The following is a 21344-nucleotide window of genomic DNA, read 5'->3' as shown; positions in this document are numbered from 1 at the left end:
ACATGCTGGCTTGAATAATACGTTATTCATGATAAGGAAACATAGTACTGGAAAATGTGATTACTGTGGGGTGGAGGAATAGAACATGTCATGTTGCAGTGTCAGAGGTATCAGGTTGAGAGGAGACATTTGATTCAAAATCTTAGTAACCTAAAAATCAAACTGGATCTGGTTGATTTGTTGCGAAAGGAATCGGGAAGTAAAAGTTATCAGGCCTTATTTCAGTTTTTAAAAGAGGGGAACCTGTTTGGAAGGATTTGAGGATTTTTTTTAATTTTTTTTTTTTTTTTGAGCGTCGTTCCAGACCATACTCCATACCAGTTGGTGGCGGTAATGCACCTTTCAATTGTTTGCCAACCGCCAATACAACTGTAAGAAAGAAAGAAAGAAGCTTTCATAACAAGTTTCAGAATCAAAGTGTGTCGTGGTACTGCTGGTGTAAAAGGTTTTAAACGAATTACGGTACGCTGTGGACTACATATAACGCAGGCTAAGGTCAGACTTTTCTTTATGAACTTTTATTTATGCCTCAACAACTCGCTAGTTTATGCTAGCTAAGAGTATGTTAGCTAGCACTCTGCTGTCATGGTTGCTAGGGTCCTGGCTGTAGCTTAAACGAGTACAAACAGCAAGTGCTATATTTCTGTGAGTAGCTACCAAGCTTCTAATCATTTAGCAGGCTACAAGTTGGTGAAAGCTCCGCCAAGCTGTGCTCGATTAGTCAGATGATTAGGAAAGGTAGTCGAGCGCAGATGAAATCGATATGACCGCTTATCAGCTGGAGAGTTTTGTTACAGTAGAAAACCGACTGCTGGGAAATATAGTAAGAGAAATGCCCTGTAAGCGGTCACTAACTCTCTTATGTTTGCTCAAAGCTTAAGCTTTTGAATAACGGATTAATGGTTTGTCATTATAAAATAGTGAGCAATAGAAAATAATTTTTAGCCACATTGCAAAAGTGGGAAACAGGAAATGTTAATTTTAAGAGCTGTTAATTTTAAGAAAATTTAAACAGTCCACTCTGCCAAAATAATGAAATTAACTGTTCATTTTATTTAAAATTTCTTTTTTTGAATGTATTTAATTCTTTGTACATTTGTGCAGATGGCTTCAGCTCTGGCAAACAGGGCAATAGGAGCCATCATGGGATCAGCAGTGGCAGATGCTGCAGGTATTAATAGTGTCTCACTTGTTTTACATTGATGATCTATGAAAGTAATCATGCTTGTGTTTAATAACTGGAAAGACAGTTTTTATAGGGGACTGAAATGCCGTCCTGTGAAACACTCAATATCACCATACTACTTCCATGGCAGGGTTAGTTTAGTGGTGCACCTGATTAATTGATCATCACAAGTGTGAGCACCTCAGGCACCTCAAAATTGGATCATGCAACAAGACAATGATCCAAGGACAGCAGCAAATCTCTTAAAAAAGAAATCGCTGGAAAAATAAAAGAATCCACGTGCTGCGATGGGCCAGTCAAAGTCCAGACCTCACCCCAATTGCCATTCGATTATGGGACCTTAAGAGAACTGTGCATAAATGAAAACAGACATCAATGAACTAAATCAATTTTGTAAAGAAGAGTGGGCCAGATTTCTTCCACAGCAATGTAAGAGACTGATAAACTCTGTCGCCTGTCAAATCTGTCAAGACTATAACTTTTGAGCTGTCATAAGGTTAGCAGGTATCTTTCAGCTGAGCTGAGAGTTTCCTGGTTTGAGTTGTACTCAGATCTTCAGGTTGTACGAGTGGAAGTGGATTTTCAGTCCTTTCTTATTTTTAACACATCTCCTTAGGGTTTGAGTAATGTCAAGATTCAGAGTGTAATTATCTTGTCTCTTGCAGCACAGCCTCTCCACTGGGTGTACGACCTCCAGAAGTTAAAGGGGATCCTGGCTCTGAATCCAAACCCAGAATTCCACCCTGAGTCCGCTAACCCTTTTTACAGGAGGGAGACTGGCAAGCAGAGTTGCTATGGAGACCAGGCATATGTCCTGCTGGAGTCCCTGTCTGAATGTGGAGGTAGTGCTGCTGACTTTATCCCTAAAATTAAACTAAACTTACATTTCTATAGGTCATAGTAGGTTTCAGATTACTACTATCTACAGCAAGCGAAGTTAGGCAGTTGATTCAGTTTGTTTTTTCTGTTTGTCAGTAGAATTATTGATAAAGTTATGGATGGATTTGCTTTAAATTCTACCAGAAGTAGCACTTGGTCCAACATAAAAGGGATTAACTAGAACTGGACACATGAAATTGCCTCATATCTGTACAAGTGATATAAGGAAAATATAAGAAAGTGGGCTGTCCTCAAAGAAATATTACGCATTACTCTAGATCCACATATTCTGCATGCAGGGACTCGGTTCGTGCAGTGTGTAGGGAATTTTCACACACTGTCTAAGATGCCTGATCTCTCTGACCAGGTCTAAACATTGATGACCTGAAGCAGCGCACACTGAAGGTTTTTGGGCCAGGATCAGAGTATGACACGCCCGTCAATGATCCTTACAGAGAGAGGGGAGGTAAGAGAAATCTTGGAGATATCCCTGAGGTCCGTTACCTTTTTGACAAAATATGCAATTTGGACTTCTGCAGGGCCAAGACCTCAGCTGCCCATCGATGGGCCGTGGAGACATGCAAGTTTAAAGAGCTTCCTGAAGAATGTGGATGCAGGCAAAGAGGAGACGGGTAAAGCTTCTGAAATTATTCACAGTTTGACGTTATGAAGACAAACATCTCTAACCTAAATATGTGCTGGTTTCCTTCAGGTTGTGAGAACGACTGTCAGATTGATGGAATAGCCAAACTGGCTCCTATAGTGGCTTTTTATGCAGGACAGCCCGATATGCTGGAGAAGGTGGAACAGGCTATCCGTGTCACCCAGAACAATGATGAATGTGTGGCAGAGACTCTAGCAGCAGCGAGGTCAGGACATCTTCCAGCACACCAGTTTCACTTATTTACACATGTTGGATTAGAATTGGCTAATTAAGGGTTAATAATAAAACGTTGTTTTTAACCTGGAAACCACAATAGACTATTAGATCTGGTAATTAAAATTGGGCATAATAAGAAGTATTTGGAGCAGAGAGTATAAAAATAGGGAAGAGAACACATTTCACAATTTAATAAACTGATCAGCCACATGAAAGCTGAGCGTCTCTAAAGATCATTCCAGTTTGGCTGCATGGTTGATTACACCGTTCTCTGTAGTGAGGCAAAATCAGAACACATATTTAATACTGTTCTACAAAGATGTATAAAGAAAAACATTAAATGGAAATGCTCCACACTGACTTCTTTTCCCAGGTTTCTGGAACATTTCATCCTGAATGGTCCAGATCCAAAAGCCTTGGACGCGGTGCTCAATCAGCTGAATGACCCAAACAGAAAGCAGCCTCAAGATTTAGACAAAGCAGTCATTGGTACGTGAGGCCAGCAGCATATTTCCTTCCCTGTGTTAAAGTCATGAGACCGACTCATGTGATCAAGGAGTTTATTTTACCTTATTCTCTGAAGGTTCAGTTCCAATGTGACATACCGATGATAGGATAAAGAGATATGCAGAGAGTTATGTTTAGTATTTTAGTTAACATCTCATCTTATGTGTGACTCACTACTGCACCCTCTCTGCCTGATTTCAGGACACATCCACCAGGTGAAGGAGAATTTATCCAAAACTCCGCAAGAGCTGATCCCCTCTGTCTTCACAAATGCATGAGGTATCTTTGATGAGTTCCTTCAACCTCTGCCATCAGTGTAGTCCTTAACAGTAACGTGGTAAAAAAAGCAGTATGTGTAATTTGGATAGCTGTGAGACAAACCAGGAAAAATGCCTTCATGTCATTCACATCTGCCTCTGATGTTTCAGGTTTGCCGGGTGCGTTCCAAGCCGCGCTGCACGGAGTCCTGACAGCCACTCGCTATGAGACGGCTGTCAGAGACACCATGAGCTGCGGGGGATGCACCTGCAGCAGAGGATCCTTCATAGGAGCCTGTCTTGGCGCTCAGGTGGGGCTGTCTGCTAATCTAATATATTCACGTGCACATATTTTAAGTCTGATTTATGAAATGTTCTGTTCTCATTTTTCTAGGTCGGACTTGAAGGAATCCCGGAGTCCTGGAAGTCCAAGACCCTGCAATACGACTTGGTGTTGGAGCATGCCAAGAAGATAACCAAACACTTGTCAGTGTAATGCCTTTTAAGAAGGCTTAGAGAAAACGGTGTGACAAACTGTCGAGCTTTGACAGAACAGCGAATGATGGTTCCTGTTTAAATGTCTGGATGGCAGGAGCCAGATGTTTTTGTTTCTGTTGAAGTAAAACGGGTTGGTTCACATGTTCTGTGAGAAGATATGGTAAAGATCATTATTATAAAAATGAATTACTGTTTAAACTACTATTTCTGGGCTATATATGTGTCATTTAAGCATTATTCATATTGACAGTGCGATTTATGGTCCAACACAAAATATAGGAGTTTAGAGAAAAAGAGTCCATGCACCACAGTTTTTGCAAATTGTTTTTCCAATATTCAATACTGCATTTATGTAAAGCCACAAGTTGCATGAAGAGCCCATAAACTGCAGGAAGCACATCAGAGATGTAAAGGCCATCAATAAAAACACAAATAATACCTTCCTTTATTTATTTTACAGTGTGCTTTTATAACTCACATATCTGTTCCTTTTAGTATTGAATGAAAATTTCCTTTGAAGCTGAAATAAACTGCTGTACTTAGCCTTCCAGTGCCAGTATCATAAAATTAATAAAACATTAACAGGAGCTGATTGTATGAGTATACTGAGATTCCATGTTCCACATGGAGGTCACATTTTTCTTTTATGTAATTTAAAAAATTTCAGCAGCTCGAGCGTGGATTTCATTTACACCAGATGAATATTTTGTAATCTCTTTTAAAATCTCTAACCACACCAAATTAGTTAATAAAACAGGACGCTGTGTGAAATGTATTTAAACACAGAACGCACTGATTTGAAAACTGCATAAACCCACATTTTATTCACAGAACACAAAGAACATATGAAATGTTTAAACTGAGAGGATGTGCCATTTTAAGACAAAAATAAGGTTTTAAATTTGATGACAGCAGCATGTCTCAAAAAAGGGTAGGCATGAGGACAACAAAAGACTGGAAAAGTAGGTGGCACTGAAAAGAAACAGGTAGAGGAACATTTTGGAACTAATTAAGTTAGCTGGGAACAGGTCATTAACAGGACTGGAAATAAAAACAGTATCTTAGAGGAGCAAAGCTTCTCAAGTAAAGGTTGGCAGAGGTTCACCACTATGTAAAAAAAACAACTATAAATTGTGAAACAGTTTCATAATAATTTTCATCCTAATGGCTTTGAATATCGCATCATCTACAACACATAATATCAAGAAACAGAGAATTGTGGGACTGCATTAAAAACAGGCATGATTCTGTCATGGAAATCACTGTGAACACAGCTCACTGTACCATCCACAAACACAGGTGAAAATGCTATAATCTTCTTGGGGCCACAGCTCCTTTGAAATTGAGTGAGACATAGTAAAAAAAAACCTGTTTTGTGGTCAGACTAATCGAGATTTCAAAGTTATTTTTGGAAAAGAAAACATCAGTACTCAGTTCACAAACCTGATTTTTCTGATCAGGTCTATGAGGGTGCATTAGTGCATCTGGAACTGGTAGGCTGCACATCTGGTTCCCAGAGGTGTGGACTCGAGTCACATTAATTTTATGACTTTAGACTTGACTTGAAAAAATGTTCTAAGACTTGTGACTTGACTTGGACTTTTACAACAATGACCTGGGACTTGAATTGTACTTGAACCGGTTTACTTGAAGAGACTTGATATTTCACCCCAAATATAAAATTTAACACGCATATTATATAGTAAGTGTGCACCATTAATTCAATTCATTTATTCAAACCACACTCCGTACGTATGTGTGCGTGAGCTGTAGCACAGCCAATCAAATTAGCCAGATTAAAAAAAAAAAAAAAAAAAAAAAACCCTCAAAAATGCTGCAAGGAGTTATTTTTTTCAGGTACATAAACTATGAAGTAGTCAACAAAAAACCGAAATTCAATATACAAAACATGCAAGAAGAGAATTACAGATAGAGGTGGAACAACTTCCAACTTTCTCCGACAGTTGAAGTTGCATAAAGAACGGTAGGTGGTCCTTCTCTTTTGCTACGATGAGATAGCTGACTTCAGCTAACTAGCAAATGTTGTCCAGGCTCCGTTGGTGATACAGTTTTTTTTAATGTGTATGATATCTTTGTCATGAGATTTTAAAGCCGGCCCTACAAGCGCATCCAAGAATAACATGCAGCTTATCTCAGAACTGTCGTGAAAATTATTCTTGGAGCTAAGTTTAATTGAGCTGCATTTTATAAAGGTGCAATTTCACAATTTGTGTATATTTTCTAAGTTCACTATTTCGTCATGTGTTGAGAAAAACACCGATTTTAAAATTACATGGTCTAATATTTACATTTAGCATATAACTGCAGCATTCTTCTTTCATTTTTTTTAAAGACTCGAAAGGACCTGAAATTCAAAGTTTCAGACTTGTGACTTTACTCGGACTTTTACACCAGTGACTTGAGACTCGACTCTGACTTGCCTGACATTACTTGAGACTTGACTTGTGACTTGAGGATAAAGACTTGAGACTTACTTGAGACTTGCAAAACAATGACTTGGTCCCACCTCATCAACGGAACTCTGCTACTTTAGGGCGAGAAGCGGTGAGCACCGTGGACAGGCCTGATTGAAATCAGTAAGTATGCGCTGATATCCCTGGTGTGGTGATGTCGGTGCTATATTTATTTCACATATACATCACACACACACATTAAATCTAACACACACACACACACACACACACACACACACACATATATATATATATATATATATATATATATATATATATATATATATATATATATATATATATATATATATATATATATATATATATATATATATATATGGAAGTGGAGTTGTTTCAACTTTGCGGTTTGGCACTGTTATCATACATGCGTTATTCATACATGTGCGGCCACATGTGTATGTGACCCACTGTAAACTGTAATTTTCTTCACACACGCGCTCTCGCGGGGATCGTCTACCTCGACAATAGAATTGATCCGCTACAGCTGCCGTAGCTGTGTCTGACGAAAGCGTTTGGTACCTACTACCTGGGAGTCAAACATGGCTAGTAAGGGGGGGAAACAAAGTCGATCGGCGTCTGGTCTTTCATGTAGAAAAGGTGCAGGAGACCAGGAGGAAGAGGAACAGCCGCTGCAGGCGGTTTTAGTCGCTGACAGCTTCAACCGCAGGTTTTTCCCAGTGACCAAAGACCAGCCGCGGGTAGGCAGTGAGCTAAGCTAACCAGAATGCTAATGGAGGCTAGCTTGTGTCCATGCTGTAAACAGTGACAGGGCATCACTCACACGGATGATGAAAGCATTTAATCAACCAAAATTTGAACTCGTGCTTGTTGCTGTCTGTACAGTAGTTGCTAAAATGAGAGAATCACGCGAGTCTCGGATTGTTTAGCTCCAGTTAACTGTCACATTTTCATTGATGACAGGCGCTGCTGCCGCTGGGTAACGTTGCCATGATCGACTACACCTTGGAGTTCCTCACTTCTACTGGAGTGCAGGAAACATTTGTATTCTGCTGCTGGATGGCCAGTAAAATCAAGGCGCACTTGCAGTGAGTTCCCTGCTACTGTGTGTGTGAGCTTTTGTTTTCTGAAGCTTATTGTATTAAAACTTATGAATATTGTGTCTGACAGGAAATCAAAGTGGTGTCGACCCAGTTCTCCAAACACAGTCCACATCATTACTTCGGACCTGTACCGCTCCCTTGGGGATGTGCTACGGGATGTTGATGCAAAGTCCCTGGTGCGCTCAGACTTTATATTGGTTTACGGAGATGTGGTATCCAATATTGATACCAGCCAGGCTCTGCAGGAGCACAGGTAAAAGTCCACCGGCCAGCCTTTTTCTACATGAGAAATGGTGTTGATCTAAGTGTTTCCACAAGGCTGTGTTTTTGTGCACTTAAGGCATCGCCGAAAGATGGACAAGAACATCTCAGTGATGACCATGATCTTTAAAGAGTCGTCGCCGGGTCACAGGTCTCGTTGTGAGGAAGACGATGTCATTGTGGCAGTGGACAGCAAGAGCCAGCAGATTTTACACTATCAGAAGACACAAGGGCTCAAGAAGCTACAGTTTCCAATGGTAAACGGTTGTATCTTTGGCAGTCTGTTATATCTTTGATGCATTTTGGGGTTCGATTGACTTTTTGAGTCTTTGTCGTACTTGCAGAATATTTTCCACAGTGGAAGTGAGGAATTTGAAATCAGACATGACCTCCTGGACAGCCACATCAGTATCTGCTCCCCGCAGGTCGGTTTTGGTCCACACAGGGGAATTATTTAACTGTCATTGTTGGCTGCAGTAACATTTTTGTTTTTGATGTCATTTTTTCAGGTTGCTGAGCTTTTCACTGACAATTTTGACTACCAAACTAGAGATGACTTTGTTAGAGGGCTTTTGGTCAATGAAGAGGTACTATGGAAGCATTATTATGTTGAAATTTGAATAATGCCACAAAAAATATTTAGAGCATTTCTGACCCTTGTTCATTTTCTTTGTTTAGATTCTGGGCAACCAGATCCACGTGCATGTCACACAGGACGGATATGGTGTCCGAGTGTCGAACCTTCTAATGTATGACTCAGTGTCGTCTGACCTTGTGCGGCGGTGGGTCTATCCCCTGACCCCCGAGGCCAACTTCACAGACCAGGAGGGACATAGCTGCACATACTCTCGCCACAATGTCTACAGGGCATCTGGTGTCAGCCTGGGCCATGGCAGCCAGATGGAGGAGAACGTTCTTATCGGCTGTGATACCAGCATCGGTGCCAACTGTTACATCTCGAACAGTGTCATCGGTGACAACTGCATCATAGGTGAGCTCTCTGGCCAGCACCACTCAAACTCAGTGCTTCAATTTTTAAGTTATAGAAGTGTAGTTAACATTTTTCTTTTTTTATTGGTTCACTGCAATAGGTGACAATGTAGTCCTGGATCATGCCTACATCTGGAATCATGTTCACATTGCCAGTAATGTGGAGATCATCCAGTCTGTCATCTGCAACAAGGCTGAGGTCAAAGAGGGCGTGACTCTTAAGAAACAGTGTGTTCTAGCATATGATGTAAGCTCCACATCATCTTTTATATCTGATTGCAAAGCAAACTGTCTGGTGGCAAAGTGATGTTGCATTTTAAAGGCGTTTAAGGATATTGCATTTTGCCATCAAGACTGGCAAATTTTCCATTTTTCTTGACATTTTTTTTGCTCCTTTTTAGAGAAAACATCAGCAGATTTGACAAAAACTTTGAAAGGATCTAAAATGGCTTGTTATTGCAGAAATATAACCACAGCAAATATCTGGTTCTTAACTGGATTTAGTGTAGTAGCTGTGACACTCTGGAGTCTAGTAGAGATGCCACAAATCTGGGCAAATGGGCAAAAAAATAATCTGACATATATCCACTGCAATGCCACACTATGTCAGATATTGAGCAGTACTGATAGAGGAATTTTGGTTTTAGCGTCTGTGCAAAGTTCAGCCAATCAGTTGGTTGCCCGTGTCCTTCATATTTAGTCTTCTGTGTTCTTTTTTTATGTCCAAAAGTAGCTTTGATTTACGCTAAAAGAGAATGATTTTACTAGTCTTAATCAAACTGGAAACAGGGTTTCAGATTTGGCTTACAGTCTGCTTGCTGTTGCTCCTTTGCACCTTCCTGCTGCAAAAGCTAAGTAATTACTCACAGTAGTAGTACAAATATATAGCTATTTGTACACGCGCTTAGTTCAATGCATGAAAGCAGGGACGTGCATTCAGTGATCGTCTTGTAAACCATCATCAGATATAAAGTCAGATTTGCAGTATCTGCGTATTTGAATGTTTCTATGAACTGTTTTACAGGTGGTAATTGGACCAAACATCTCTCTACCAGAAGGCACCGTGGTGTCTATGCACCATCCAGAGGAGGAAGAGGAGGATGACGATGAATTCCTCAGTGATGACGCTGAGGTTGGCCAAAGATCGGACAAAACCAAACAGAAAGGTGTGTATTAGATCCGTTTATATGTTTATATGTTATCAAGCTGCTTGATGTGAATGTTCTCCTGTCTTCCAGTTTTCAATCCTGCAGAAGTTGGAGCAGAAGGAAAAGGCTACATCTGGAAGGCCAGCAGTCTGGATGACACAGAGGAAGAGGAGCTGTCGCAGTGCCTCTGGGGTAGAGCAGCAGTTCATCGTCATGGAACTGGCATTTCCCATGATGCTTCAGCTGAAGTCCCAGCATGCTTGTTTTCGTGTGTTCCCAGGCTTGGTGTTGAACCCAGACCCTGAGAGTGACAGTGAAGACAGCGACACTGATGACCCCGATGACCCGGTGATTCCTTCCCCTGAGATGGACGATGTCAAAGGTGAGAGGGCATGTCTCATTTAGCTAGCCTGCATGTGGAACTATAATACTGCCCCCTACTGGCTGGAAAATGACAACACAAACTGCAAAACGAATAATGATACTAATACATGTTTTTTTTCCTTATGTAGTCTTCCACATGGAGGTGCTCGGGACCCTGCAGAGAGGTTTGGAGGAGAACATCAGCTGTGACAACCTCGTACTTGAGATCAACTCTCTAAAGTAAGGGGGAACTGACTCACACCTGTGTTGCTCGTCTTTGCATTGATTGTTGCTTAGTTTGACATTTCCCACTCCCCCTTCAACCCCTCATTTTCCAGGTATGCCTACAATATCAGTCTGAAAGAGGTGATGCAGATTTTAACCCGAGTGGTACTGGAGTACCCTTTCCAGCAGCAGGGCCCAGATCTCACCCCTTCACAATACGTTACTCTGCTTCTGCCGGTGAATAAGATACAAGTCTATTACTTTTAATATGACAAAACAGAAGCTCAGAAAACCCCCAAAAAACTCTTAATTATTTTCCATTTCTTTTTTTCTTCTTTTTCTTTGTGCTGCTGTCAGCTACTGAAGAAATGGGCGCCAGTGTTTAAGAATTATGTGAAGAGAGCACAGGACCATCTAGACTGCCTGTCTGCCTTTGAGGAACACTTCCTGGAGCAGGAGAGCCACTGGGCTGCTATGGTCAAGGTCAGGAGCAATGAGCACTGATACGTGCAAAACTGCATTGTTAAAATTAATGGTTTGAATTGTTTGCTGTGTCTTTATCCAGCCTGTTAGGATGAGGATGAATATGCTGCTTTGTTTGTAACTCAGGTCCTCATGAATATGTACGAGCTGGAAATCTTGGAGGAGGAAATGATACTGCGCTGGTTCTCTCAGGGAGCCACCAGTGACAAAAGCAGACAGCTCCGCAAAAACCAAGGGGTAAGTACAGTGTGAACTACAGGAGACAGCACAGAGCAGCAACAAAGTTTAAGCTCAGTATTCACGTTATGAACAAGTTTAGTGTAAATGTATGTATATGCAAAGAAAGGAATTACAGTACTGTGCAAATGTACAGTCGAGCTACCCCCCAATTTTTTATATTGTCTTTCGAAGAGGCCCAGACATTCCTGTAATATTTTAATTCTCCAGGCTTTCTGAAACTCTTTGTTTTTCTTCAGACATTGGCTGCTTTTTCACTCACTTGTAGTCCAGTCCTTGTAACTGATCTTTTTCAGAGGAATCCGTTTTGTCTGTTAAGCCACTTAACACCAACCTATAACCTGTGAAGGCATCTAACTATAAACCAGTGCTGTTTAAACATAGCAGACCAAAGAACCCATTTTAAATTTATATAGATATATATCCTGCAAAGATGTGACTGAGAGAACCTTTAGTCGATCCATCTACTGTTCATGAAGCCTCATAAGAAACTGTCAGTAGAAAAGTGGCTGTCAAGAAGCCACTCTTAAGGAAGTGAAACAGGGAGACAAGGCTGAGGTTTGCCAAACTACACAAGAAGTGCTCTGAAAATTATTGGTGACAGATCTTATAGACTGATGAATGCAAATTTGAAACTTTCTGGTTCACGTTGTTGACAGTATGTATGGAGGTACAACAGTGTCTGCAGCCATCTGTATTACAGTGTGGAGGCTCATTCGTGGTTTGGAGATGCATTGCTCCCAGTGGTGTTGGGGATCTTGTCAAAATTGGTACTCTCAGATTTTGATTTCTAATGCAGTAGCATCTGATTGGCAACAACTTAATCTTTCACCATGATAATGATCTCAAATACACGACCAAAGCAGCAAAAACACACCTGCGACAATTGTGTATCCAGACCTGGATACAAAAACATGTAGTGAAACACTATCATTATGATGGACTGGCCTCCCCAGAGCCCGGATCTAACATTATTGAAGCTGTGTGGGATCATCTTGATAGAAAACAGAACAAAGGGTGCTGTATGTATGTTTGAGAAAACAGCCTATAAACTGATATATATATTCTTTCCTCATTTACTCACACCTGAGCCTGAGTATAGCTTTACATTCACGGCCTCTGCAGCAGTTTCATGGTTTCTAACAACAATTTATCTATTTATCTCCAACAGCTGCAGAAGTTCATCCAGTGGTTGGAAGAGGCTGAGGAGTCTTCAGAGGAGGATGGAGAGTAATGACGAGCAGTTTAACCCTGGAGAACCCATGGGGTCAAATATGACCCTTGTTTTACCCTTCTGCATCTAGTTACCATCTGGACGTGCTCTATGCAGCTGAAGTGGACATATTTTAATCACATTATGCCACGCCGTGTAAAGGCTGGTGTGAATGTCAATATCCAAATAAAGGACCTGTGGTCTGCTTGGAATAAAAGTTTTAACAGACAACTGTGTCATTTTTTATTTATTTAATGAAACTGATTGTTCACTTTAAAAACAGAACAGAAGGAAAGTATCCAAGAGGTAGGAGATTGTAGTATAATAAGATTTCAAGCCTCCCTGTCTCACCTGTCAACATTTGACAAAAATGAAACAACATTTCATTAATTCTCTGGGCAGATTCAGAGAACGCTTCTCTTTATGCGAACATGCTTCCTTCCATCTTGGCTACTCTATGCAAGGATGTAGGAGGTGCATGGAAGGATACACCTCTTTACTTTTGACCATAAGCTGTATTAAAGATACTTGAAGCCTCTTTATGGTGGAGGTGGAATGATTTCATGGTCAGCAGAGGACAGAGTTTGCATAAGGAATGCACCAACAGTAAAAGTAAAGCATAAACTGCAATCATTACAAATAACAGCTTGAATGTACAGTGTGTGTGTTAACAACCCAAGAGTAAAATTACACTTACTTTAATCTCAATTAATTAGAAAAATACAATTTTATGACAAAAATAAAACGTCAGTTTTGATTAAGATAATGTTACATGAAATGTCACCAAAACAAAACAAAACAAAACAAAAAAATCACAGTAGCGCACAGGTTTCAGCCTGCCTGTAACAAACCAAACCAGTCTAACTCCTCTTTAAGCATGTTTACATGCTTCTGAACTGAATCTTTATCTAATTAACTTAGAGAACACTTATTACAATTTTCATTTAGCAGATCTGAAGTATTCAGCTCAGTACGGTGGCTGAGAGGGACAAAATACTTCAAAATGCGTTTTAAAATGCAGAACTATTATGAATTTGGCTTCTTTTGTTTTACTGATGTTACATTTACAGTTTTGTTTATGTGTATTAAGAAAAGTTTAATTCGCACCAGTGTTTCTAATTTTTCACACCCATGGTCATGATTGGAAATCCCTAAGCTTGCCTTGGAACATGACAGGAAACTGCCCATGAGCGTTGTAACTACTCAAAATATGCAAGAGAATTATGTCAGCACTGATAGTTTGTTAAAGAATCTATGAAAGAACACCAAAGGCATTGAAAAGGCTGTGACACAACTTTAGCAACCGGTAAAACCCGCACCAAACCCATCGTCTTCTGCCCTAATTTGATCGTTCGTCTCGCTTATCCATCAAGCTACGAATGACACAGGCCAGAACTACAGTTCCAGTTATCCCAGTAAAGGCAGACAGCACCTTCCACATGGTGGCTGACGACCTGTGGCTGTCCAAAAAGCTATTGTGGTCAGTGGGCACTAGGATGTATTTGCGGCCACCCCTCGGGGCCTGTAGCCTCATCACCTGGCCTCGCTCCAGCACCACCTCGCCGAACCCCGTCATGGTGGTCCCCACGTGCAGCATTTCCTCCGTCTCCTCCTTCGACACTGGTTTCTCCCCACCCACGGTTTGCAGCAATGCGTTCACAAGGTCCTCCTCAGCATTTCTCATTCTGTAATAAACCCTTTTCAGAAAGCAGCCGGAGGCCTCTAAAGGGTTGTGCACCCTCACACTTGCATCAGAGATGTAGGCGTCTTGGCTGATCAGACTGAAGGGCACAGAGTTGTTGCTCTCTTTTTTAAACCCTATCCGGGAGTTCCTGTAAGAGAATGCGTTCTCAGTAGAGCAGAAGATTAATAAACAGACATTTGTGGTGTATTATTTAGTGGTATTCACCATTTCGCAGCACTGGGGTCCCAGTATTTCCAATGCTCCACTGTAACAATCTTCTGAATCACACCGTAGCATCGTGGGATGAACTGGCTGGTCAGAGGCTCCCCATCTGCCTGGACCTGACCTTAAACCAGATATGTAGGAAATCATAAGTCTTCTTAAAACTATCTCTCCAGGACTGAGCTCATTCAGTGTGTTGACATATTTCTACCTTCAACAGCAACATACTGGAGCCGCCTGTGGGGAGTGGCATTCAGCACCCTGACCAAATCTTCATCTGGTCTGAAAACAGGGATTTCCTAAAAATGGAGAAGATTGATTTGAATGGTAAAGGCCAGACTGTATGTAAGGTTTACAGCAGACATGTCACTTGCCTTTAGCGCTTTCAACTCTCTCTCCTTCTCTTTGTACAGGTGATAAAACAGGCCGGAGAAGGCAAAGCTGGACCCGATACCAATCAGAACCAGAGGGTTCACGGGAAGGTCGCTCATATCTGTAGCTGTGAGGAGAAATCACACACAGCTGAGTGGAAAGGAAACAGGATCCAGTGAACCAGTGACGAGCAGTGTCACTGTTGCACCTGGCAACCCCGACCTTAACGAAACGGGTCCAGGAAGTTATTTCCAGGTTGTAAAGTTCGTTAACACAGAAAAAATAAACAGCACGTACAGAACCACCTGTCAAAACCTCTGAAAATGTTCGGTGACTTTGGTTTTAAAACCCCTTTAAAGCACCACTGCGAGATATCATTTTATCAGCATCTTTACTGCTACAGGATTACTCCATAGAGTTCAGTTCAGTGCTGGTTGACTGTCATGTCTCTCTTTTATGACGTCTCTGCCTTCGCAGTGTGCCTATAAACATCTTATAATGCTGCACTGTCATTACAAAAAATTGCGGAGAAGTAACACAAAGCTTACCTGTTAAAACTACCAAGTAAAAGAGCCACACTTGCCTATTGAAGCAACAGAAAACAAAAGCTGTTAGTTACTTCGTCTACACTTCCGTTTTTACCGGGTTACGTCACGTTTAATTAACCAATAGAACGTGAGCGGATTTTTTTGCAATCATGCCGTTTGACCGCTTCGTGGCAGCACGACATATGTGGTTAGTTTATTAGGCTAAAAAAAACAAAACAAAACAAAACAAAAAACCTGAAATATAGAAAATCAAATGATTGGTGTGCCTGGTATAAACTTACCAATCAGGTAAATGTAATTTGACCAGATTCCATTAAATTTAACGTTTTTCAAACCGTTGTGGAAAATGTACATGTAATCATATTAGTTAAACTCAGCATCATTCTTCCTGGGGTCCAAAAAACCTTGCAGTGTTAAAGCTGTACACAGATACATGTAACAGCTTCACCTCTGACTGAAAGGTTTATTATATAGTTTTTATTTACTTATTACTTATGTACCTTCTGAGAATTTGTACTGTTGCTTGTATGATTTATATTTTGTTCTATGTCGTTATTGTTGAGAGCTTTGAAAAAAAGAAAATCAGATGCACCTATCGAAGCTCTCCTGTGTCATTAAAACTACATTTTGCTATTCACAGTTGTACTGTGCTCATTAACATCAGCCAAACACATAGCAGCAACCCAATGGATTTAGGTGTGCAGACATGGTTAAGATCACCTGCTGAAGTTGATACCAAGCATCAGAGTGGGGAGGAAAGGTGTTTTAAGTACTGGAAAAAGACCCTCAGTGGAGAATGGCCAGACTGCTTTGAGTTGAGAAGGAAATAGTAACTCAAATAACCACTTGTAACCAACCAAGGAACAGAGGTGGGACGTAATGAATTACAAATACTTACCGGTCTTAAGTGCAGTTTTCAGGTATCTGTACTTGGGTAGTGTTTTTTCTGATTACTTGTTTCAAGTGTAATTTCAAATGTTATAATTCTATGTGCAACATAGAAATCAACAAACATCAGAAAACACATAAACTGTGTGTGGTTTGTCTCAGTGTGTTGCTAGCTGTATTTCGCTGGGAGAGAAAAGACAGAAAACTAACTTCACTCAGAGATGGAGAAAGATAAGAAAAGGGGGCAGGAGAGGAAGAGGAGAGGTTCGATTTAAAGATAAGGACTGATCAGTGGTGTTTGATTAACTGGAAAATTTAAGCTAAGCTTACATAAGTAAGGCACTAAATAAGCTCTAAGTCCTCATGTTTATAAATCAAGATTGGGTCTGTTTTTTATGTTGTGAAACCTGCTGCAAAACAAACTAAGGTAGACTGATGTGTTATCTAAAGGCTGCATGAAAATCCTCAGGAGGTTAGTGCAGTATAAACAGGTTAGTTTGCTGTACTATGATGGGTTTAAAGTAAAGAACAGAGTTAGGTTACATGAACTGTAGCAGAGATTCATATAGATTTTAGCTGATGACGCTTAGATTTCGTCTTCATACCAACTTTATATGTTCTAAAAAAAACCAACATAAACGGTGTACTGTCACTGTAGAAGATGGAAATCAGCCAGGACAACACATGAAGCATCTGCTCACATCTGGCTGAATTAAGTTGTGTACATGCACAGAGAGCGGTAGGTCAGCTCATCAGAGCCTGTAAACTAAGAAAATCTACTGGAGCTCTCAGTAAAAATTATTGTGACATATGATTCTTTTCCCACACTGAGCCATTACAACCGATTTTAAGGTTCCCCACCTGATAAGATAAGATAAGATAAGATAAGATAAGATAAGATAAGATAAGATAAGATAAGATAAGATAAGATAACCTTTATTAGTCCCACACGTGGGAAATTTGTTTTGTCACAGCAGGAAGTGGACAGTGCAAAAGTTATGAAGCAAAAATTAGAATACAATAAGAATAAATACAGTACACAACTGTACAGAATAGAATAAAATAAAATACTATATACAGTAGAATAAAATATACAATAAGATAAAAATAGAATACAAATGCTATATACAACTGAGTAAAAATACAACGATGCCAGAAAAGATTATTGCACATTAGTGTTATTGCACATTTGTGGATGTGTGTGTTTGATCAGTTGGAGTCTTTGTTGTACAGTCTGACAGCAGTGGGGAGGAAAGACCTGCGAAATCTCTCCGTCCCACACTGTGGGTGCTGCAGTCTCCCACTGAAGGAGCTGTTCAGTCAGAGTCTCCTGCATGGGGTGGGAGATGTTGTCCAACAGGGATGACAGCTTAGCCGCCATTCTCCTGTCACTCACCACCTCCACTGGGTCCAGAGGGCATCCTAGAACAGAGCTGATAAAGCCCTCTTTAACCCCTGACTGTACACACTTTTCTGTTTATAGGCAAAGTCACCCTCTAAAATGATCCATTCATCTTCTTCCGCTTTATCCGGGGGCGGGTCGTGGGGGCAGCAGCCTAAGCAGAGAAGCCCAGACCTCCCTCTCCCCAGCCACCTCCTCCAGCTTATCCGGGGGAACACAAGGTGTTCCCAGGCCAGCCGAGAGATATAATCTCTCCAGCGTGTCCTGGGTCCGCCCCGTCCCGGTGGGACATGAAGACAGAATGTCTGTACTTTTACCAAGTATGAGGTATGAAGAAAAGCATCTCTGAACACACTTGTTGAACCATGAAGCCGATGAGGTACAGCAGCAGAAGACCACATCGGGCACCACTCAGGAAACGGAGGCTGCAGTTCACATGGGATTGGAAAAATGTTGCCTGATGACATTTGGATGGTAGGGTCAGAATTTCATGGGGGTGAAAAGTAAACGACACGAAAAGGCAGATCCATCCTGCTTTGAATCAGTGGTTTAGGCTGCTGGTCGTGGTGCAATGGTGTGAGAGATATTTTCTTGGCACACTTTGGGCCCCTAATTACCAAGAGAGCACACAGCCTACCTGAGTATTGTTGCTGGTCATGTTCATCTCTTTTTTACCACAGTGTTCCCATCTTCTGATAGGTAAGATAAATAGGATAACACACCATATCACATGATCTCAAGCTGGTTTCTTGAACATGACAGCGGCTCCACAGTCACTAGATCTCAATCCAATCGAGCATCTTTGGGATGTGGTGGAACAGGAGATTCAGATTATACACAGCTGATAAATCTGCAGGAATTGTGTGATTGATTCTGTCATGTAAATATGGACCAGATGTGTAATCAAGGAAAAGGAGAAAGAAGAGGGAGGTCCTTTTCCATCGGGCTGATAGAAGTTTAGAAAAAATCAAAGGGCGGTGGTAGGCAATGAGTCGAGACTAGCAAATAACATCATTTATTTACAATAAGACAATCCCAGGGGATTTTAAAAGCTAAAAACTAAACCCAGGCTACAAGTCCCACTTATATATCACATGCATAGGTGCAGGTGCAACAGTCTTGAAATAGATGCCCTAGCACCAACCATCACAGAAATCACTTTTTTCATCAGTTATAGCTTGCTGGGAAAGGCCTTACTGGGTCCAACTCCCTTGCCATGCAGAATACACACACAGAATAAAACATTAAAACTACCCCCCACCCCAACAAATGAGAAGAAGAAGAAGAATCCTTGTATTGTCATTATGTTTTTATGTTTGAAGCTTGTTCAATCTTTTTTCTATTAAGAATTAAGGCAGTTCTGAAGGCAAAATGCGGTTCAACTAGTGCTAGTAAGGTGTACCTAATAAAGTGTCCAATTAGTACTGATAATAATTCTACTATATAGTGACATTAACTCAAATCTGTTGATGGATAATGAAATGCCCATAATTAGTCATGTAAAGTCAGGTTTATTTATATGACCAAATACTGATGGACACAGAGTCTGTCAGTGGGTTTTACAGACTTGCAGCAGGACTAGGAGAGGTCAAGATTATCAACAGGCACGAAATAAGACAATTTTGACTTTGTGGATAACAGCTTGGACCTACTTGTTTTGGGTTCAAATCAAACATAAAGACAAAAATCCCCTTTAACTGCAAATTCAAAATGTACAACTTGTTCCCGTGCATCCCACTACTTTTTATCAGTTACATTTCCTGTAAAAGCCCTGCTGTGTTTTTTTCATGCCTTGTTCTCTGAGAAGACAGCTTGTCCTTCACACAACTTCAAATGTTTACTACTGCTTGTTGTGGTGGTGTTATACTGATTAATGCTGCCAATCTCAATGATGCAGTCATGCCTGGTGATTTGCAGACATGAGCCATGATGGATTTGGGAAGCTGAAACACTGTACCTCTTCTCATTACTGGTTGCATATTCATAAACGTGGTAGAAAAATGAATCAAGTTTGTGTTTGGGCACTATGTCTGTGTGAGTTCTCAGTCATCCAGATCATGCTTATATAAGGAGGTTGGAAAGAAAAGCAACCTGACTTTTTAAAGTTTCTTGGAGACGTTTGACCTCTCATCTCAGAAGCTTCTTCAGTTCTAGGATGAAAGTCACAGATTTTAACCCTGGTGGAAGTTGTCCCTTAATAGGGTCGTTGCCCCACTGTTGATCATGTGCCTCATCACATGAGCCAAGGTGTGAAAGAGGGTGTGGGTCATTATCAGCAGAGGTTTGGGGTGAAACCTTTGTGAGACATTGCCTCACCCTACCATGTGATCCACTGAGATCAACTGATGTAAGATATGAGTGGGCATTAAGGCGCCTGGGAAGGGATCTCAAACCTGGATTGTAAGTGGCAGAGAGTTGGTGTCATAAGCCACTCCGTCTATTCAAAGATGGTCGTTCACAGTGAACATAGATGGCTTCTTTCTGTGTTTGTGTTGGTTAATCTGGTAGAAACAGCACGCCCAAGCTGATCCAACCACTGTTCAGCATGGTTAAGGTCATTAACGTCCTCCCCACTCCCAAATTCTGGAAGTAGTCTCTGATAAACCCCAGTCTGTGGGGGGGCGAGCATTTTCATCTTGAAGGATAGAGTTCAGACACAGACTGTGGAGATGTGGGGTTACTGCTAGTTGCAGAATCTCGTTTTCGATAATTCTCTGGATTTAGATTGCCTCCAATGATGACAGGCTTTGTTTGTGACAAGTCTGCACTTTATCATTGTATCCATCAGAAAAGCATTCTCCACTTCTTCTCCACACTTTGACCCTATGGTTCTAACACCATAGGCAGAATCTGGCCCATCAGGTTCCAGTGCTCATGTTGTCGACACCTGATGGGCCTATGAGACCGGAGATTGTCTGGATAGAGAGCCATATCATTCTGCAAACCTTGACTGCAAATCTATAGACAGCTGCCTAAAATTCCCAAGGGCTGACAGGGTGAGGAAACTTCTTGTGGTGACTTTTTCTTGGGATGCCCACTTTGCAGCCTGTATCTGTCACCCCCTGTTGGCCTTCAGTTTAAAGATGGCTCTAGGCCAGGTTTCCAATTTCTGTCCTCGAGAGCTACTGTCTGGCAGCTTTCAGATGCATCCTTGTTCCAACAAACCTGTATCAAATGAATGGCTTCTTACCAGGCCTTTACCAAACTTGATGGCACACTGAAGAGATAATTCAGCCATTTGATTCAGCTGTGTTCGAGTTGGGCTGTAGCTAAAAGCTGCAGCGCAGTAGCTCTCAAGGACTGGAGTTGGAGACCCCTGCTCTAGGCTCTATCCAGATCAGTTAGATGTGGCACCCACTGTCCACTATAGCAGGGTCCATTTTCACAGATGCTGCTAATCAGCAGTGTTGGGAAGGTTACTTTTAAAATGTATTCCATTACAGAATACAGAATACATGCCCCAAAATGTATTCTGTAACGTATTCCGTTACGTTACTCAATGAGAGTAACGTATTCTGAATACTTTGGATTACTTAATATATTAT

At 41.1% G+C, this 21344-nt stretch overlaps 3 protein-coding genes across 5 annotated transcripts; 2 read left to right on the top strand and 1 right to left on the bottom strand.

Moving 5' to 3' along the window:
- The first annotated feature begins 315 nt into the window (after positions 1–315).
- On the top strand, positions 316–4794 carry LOC102793202 (crystallin J1A-like). 2 transcript variants are annotated; one of them, XM_087832252.1, is made up of 10 exons: positions 316–495; positions 1105–1171; positions 1852–2028; positions 2433–2531; positions 2605–2697; positions 2778–2934; positions 3319–3434; positions 3654–3731; positions 3881–4020; positions 4104–4794. In XM_087832252.1, exons 2-10 carry the CDS (start codon positions 1105–1107, stop codon positions 4203–4205), a joined length of 1029 nt encoding a protein of 342 aa, XP_087688378.1. In that variant the 5' UTR covers positions 316–495; the 3' UTR covers positions 4206–4794. The 2 variants fall into 2 exon arrangements, with proteins under 2 accessions (XP_087688378.1, XP_087688379.1); XM_087832253.1 differs by lacking the exon at positions 316–495 and adding an exon at positions 627–645.
- A 2400-nt stretch (positions 4795–7194) lies between these two features.
- Positions 7195–12908, top strand: eif2b5 (eukaryotic translation initiation factor 2B, subunit 5 epsilon). The gene is made up of 16 exons (XM_006802709.3): positions 7195–7400; positions 7624–7748; positions 7831–8016; positions 8104–8281; positions 8369–8449; positions 8534–8611; positions 8703–9015; positions 9116–9261; positions 10039–10180; positions 10253–10354; positions 10443–10544; positions 10675–10765; positions 10864–10987; positions 11108–11233; positions 11360–11470; positions 12642–12908. The coding sequence occupies exons 1-16, from the start codon at positions 7242–7244 to the stop codon at positions 12702–12704; spliced, it is 2127 nt and encodes a 708-aa protein (XP_006802772.1). The 5' UTR covers positions 7195–7241; the 3' UTR covers positions 12705–12908.
- A 14-nt stretch (positions 12909–12922) lies between these two features.
- On the bottom strand, positions 12923–15598 carry mul3 (mitochondrial E3 ubiquitin protein ligase 3). Of its 2 annotated transcripts, none has more exons than XM_006802707.3 (5): positions 15510–15598; positions 14964–15088; positions 14801–14888; positions 14593–14713; positions 12923–14515 (listed from the first exon to the last, which is right to left on the bottom strand). In XM_006802707.3, exons 2-5 carry the CDS (start codon positions 15078–15080, stop codon positions 14023–14025), a joined length of 819 nt encoding a protein of 272 aa, XP_006802770.2. In that variant the 5' UTR covers positions 15081–15088; positions 15510–15598; the 3' UTR covers positions 12923–14022. The 2 variants fall into 2 exon arrangements, with proteins under 2 accessions (XP_006802770.2, XP_035768866.2); XM_035912973.2 differs by lacking the exon at positions 15510–15598 and adding an exon at positions 15259–15451.
- Between the last annotated feature and the right edge of the window lie 5746 nt (positions 15599–21344).

Source organism: Neolamprologus brichardi, chromosome 18, assembly GCF_056152115.1.
Source record: "Neolamprologus brichardi isolate AB-2024 chromosome 18, ASM5615211v1, whole genome shotgun sequence".
In the NCBI taxonomy this organism is placed as follows: Eukaryota; Metazoa; Chordata; class Actinopteri; order Cichliformes; family Cichlidae; genus Neolamprologus; species Neolamprologus brichardi.
Note: the sequence above shows the minus strand (reverse complement) of the source record. Positions and strands in the feature narration are given on the sequence as shown.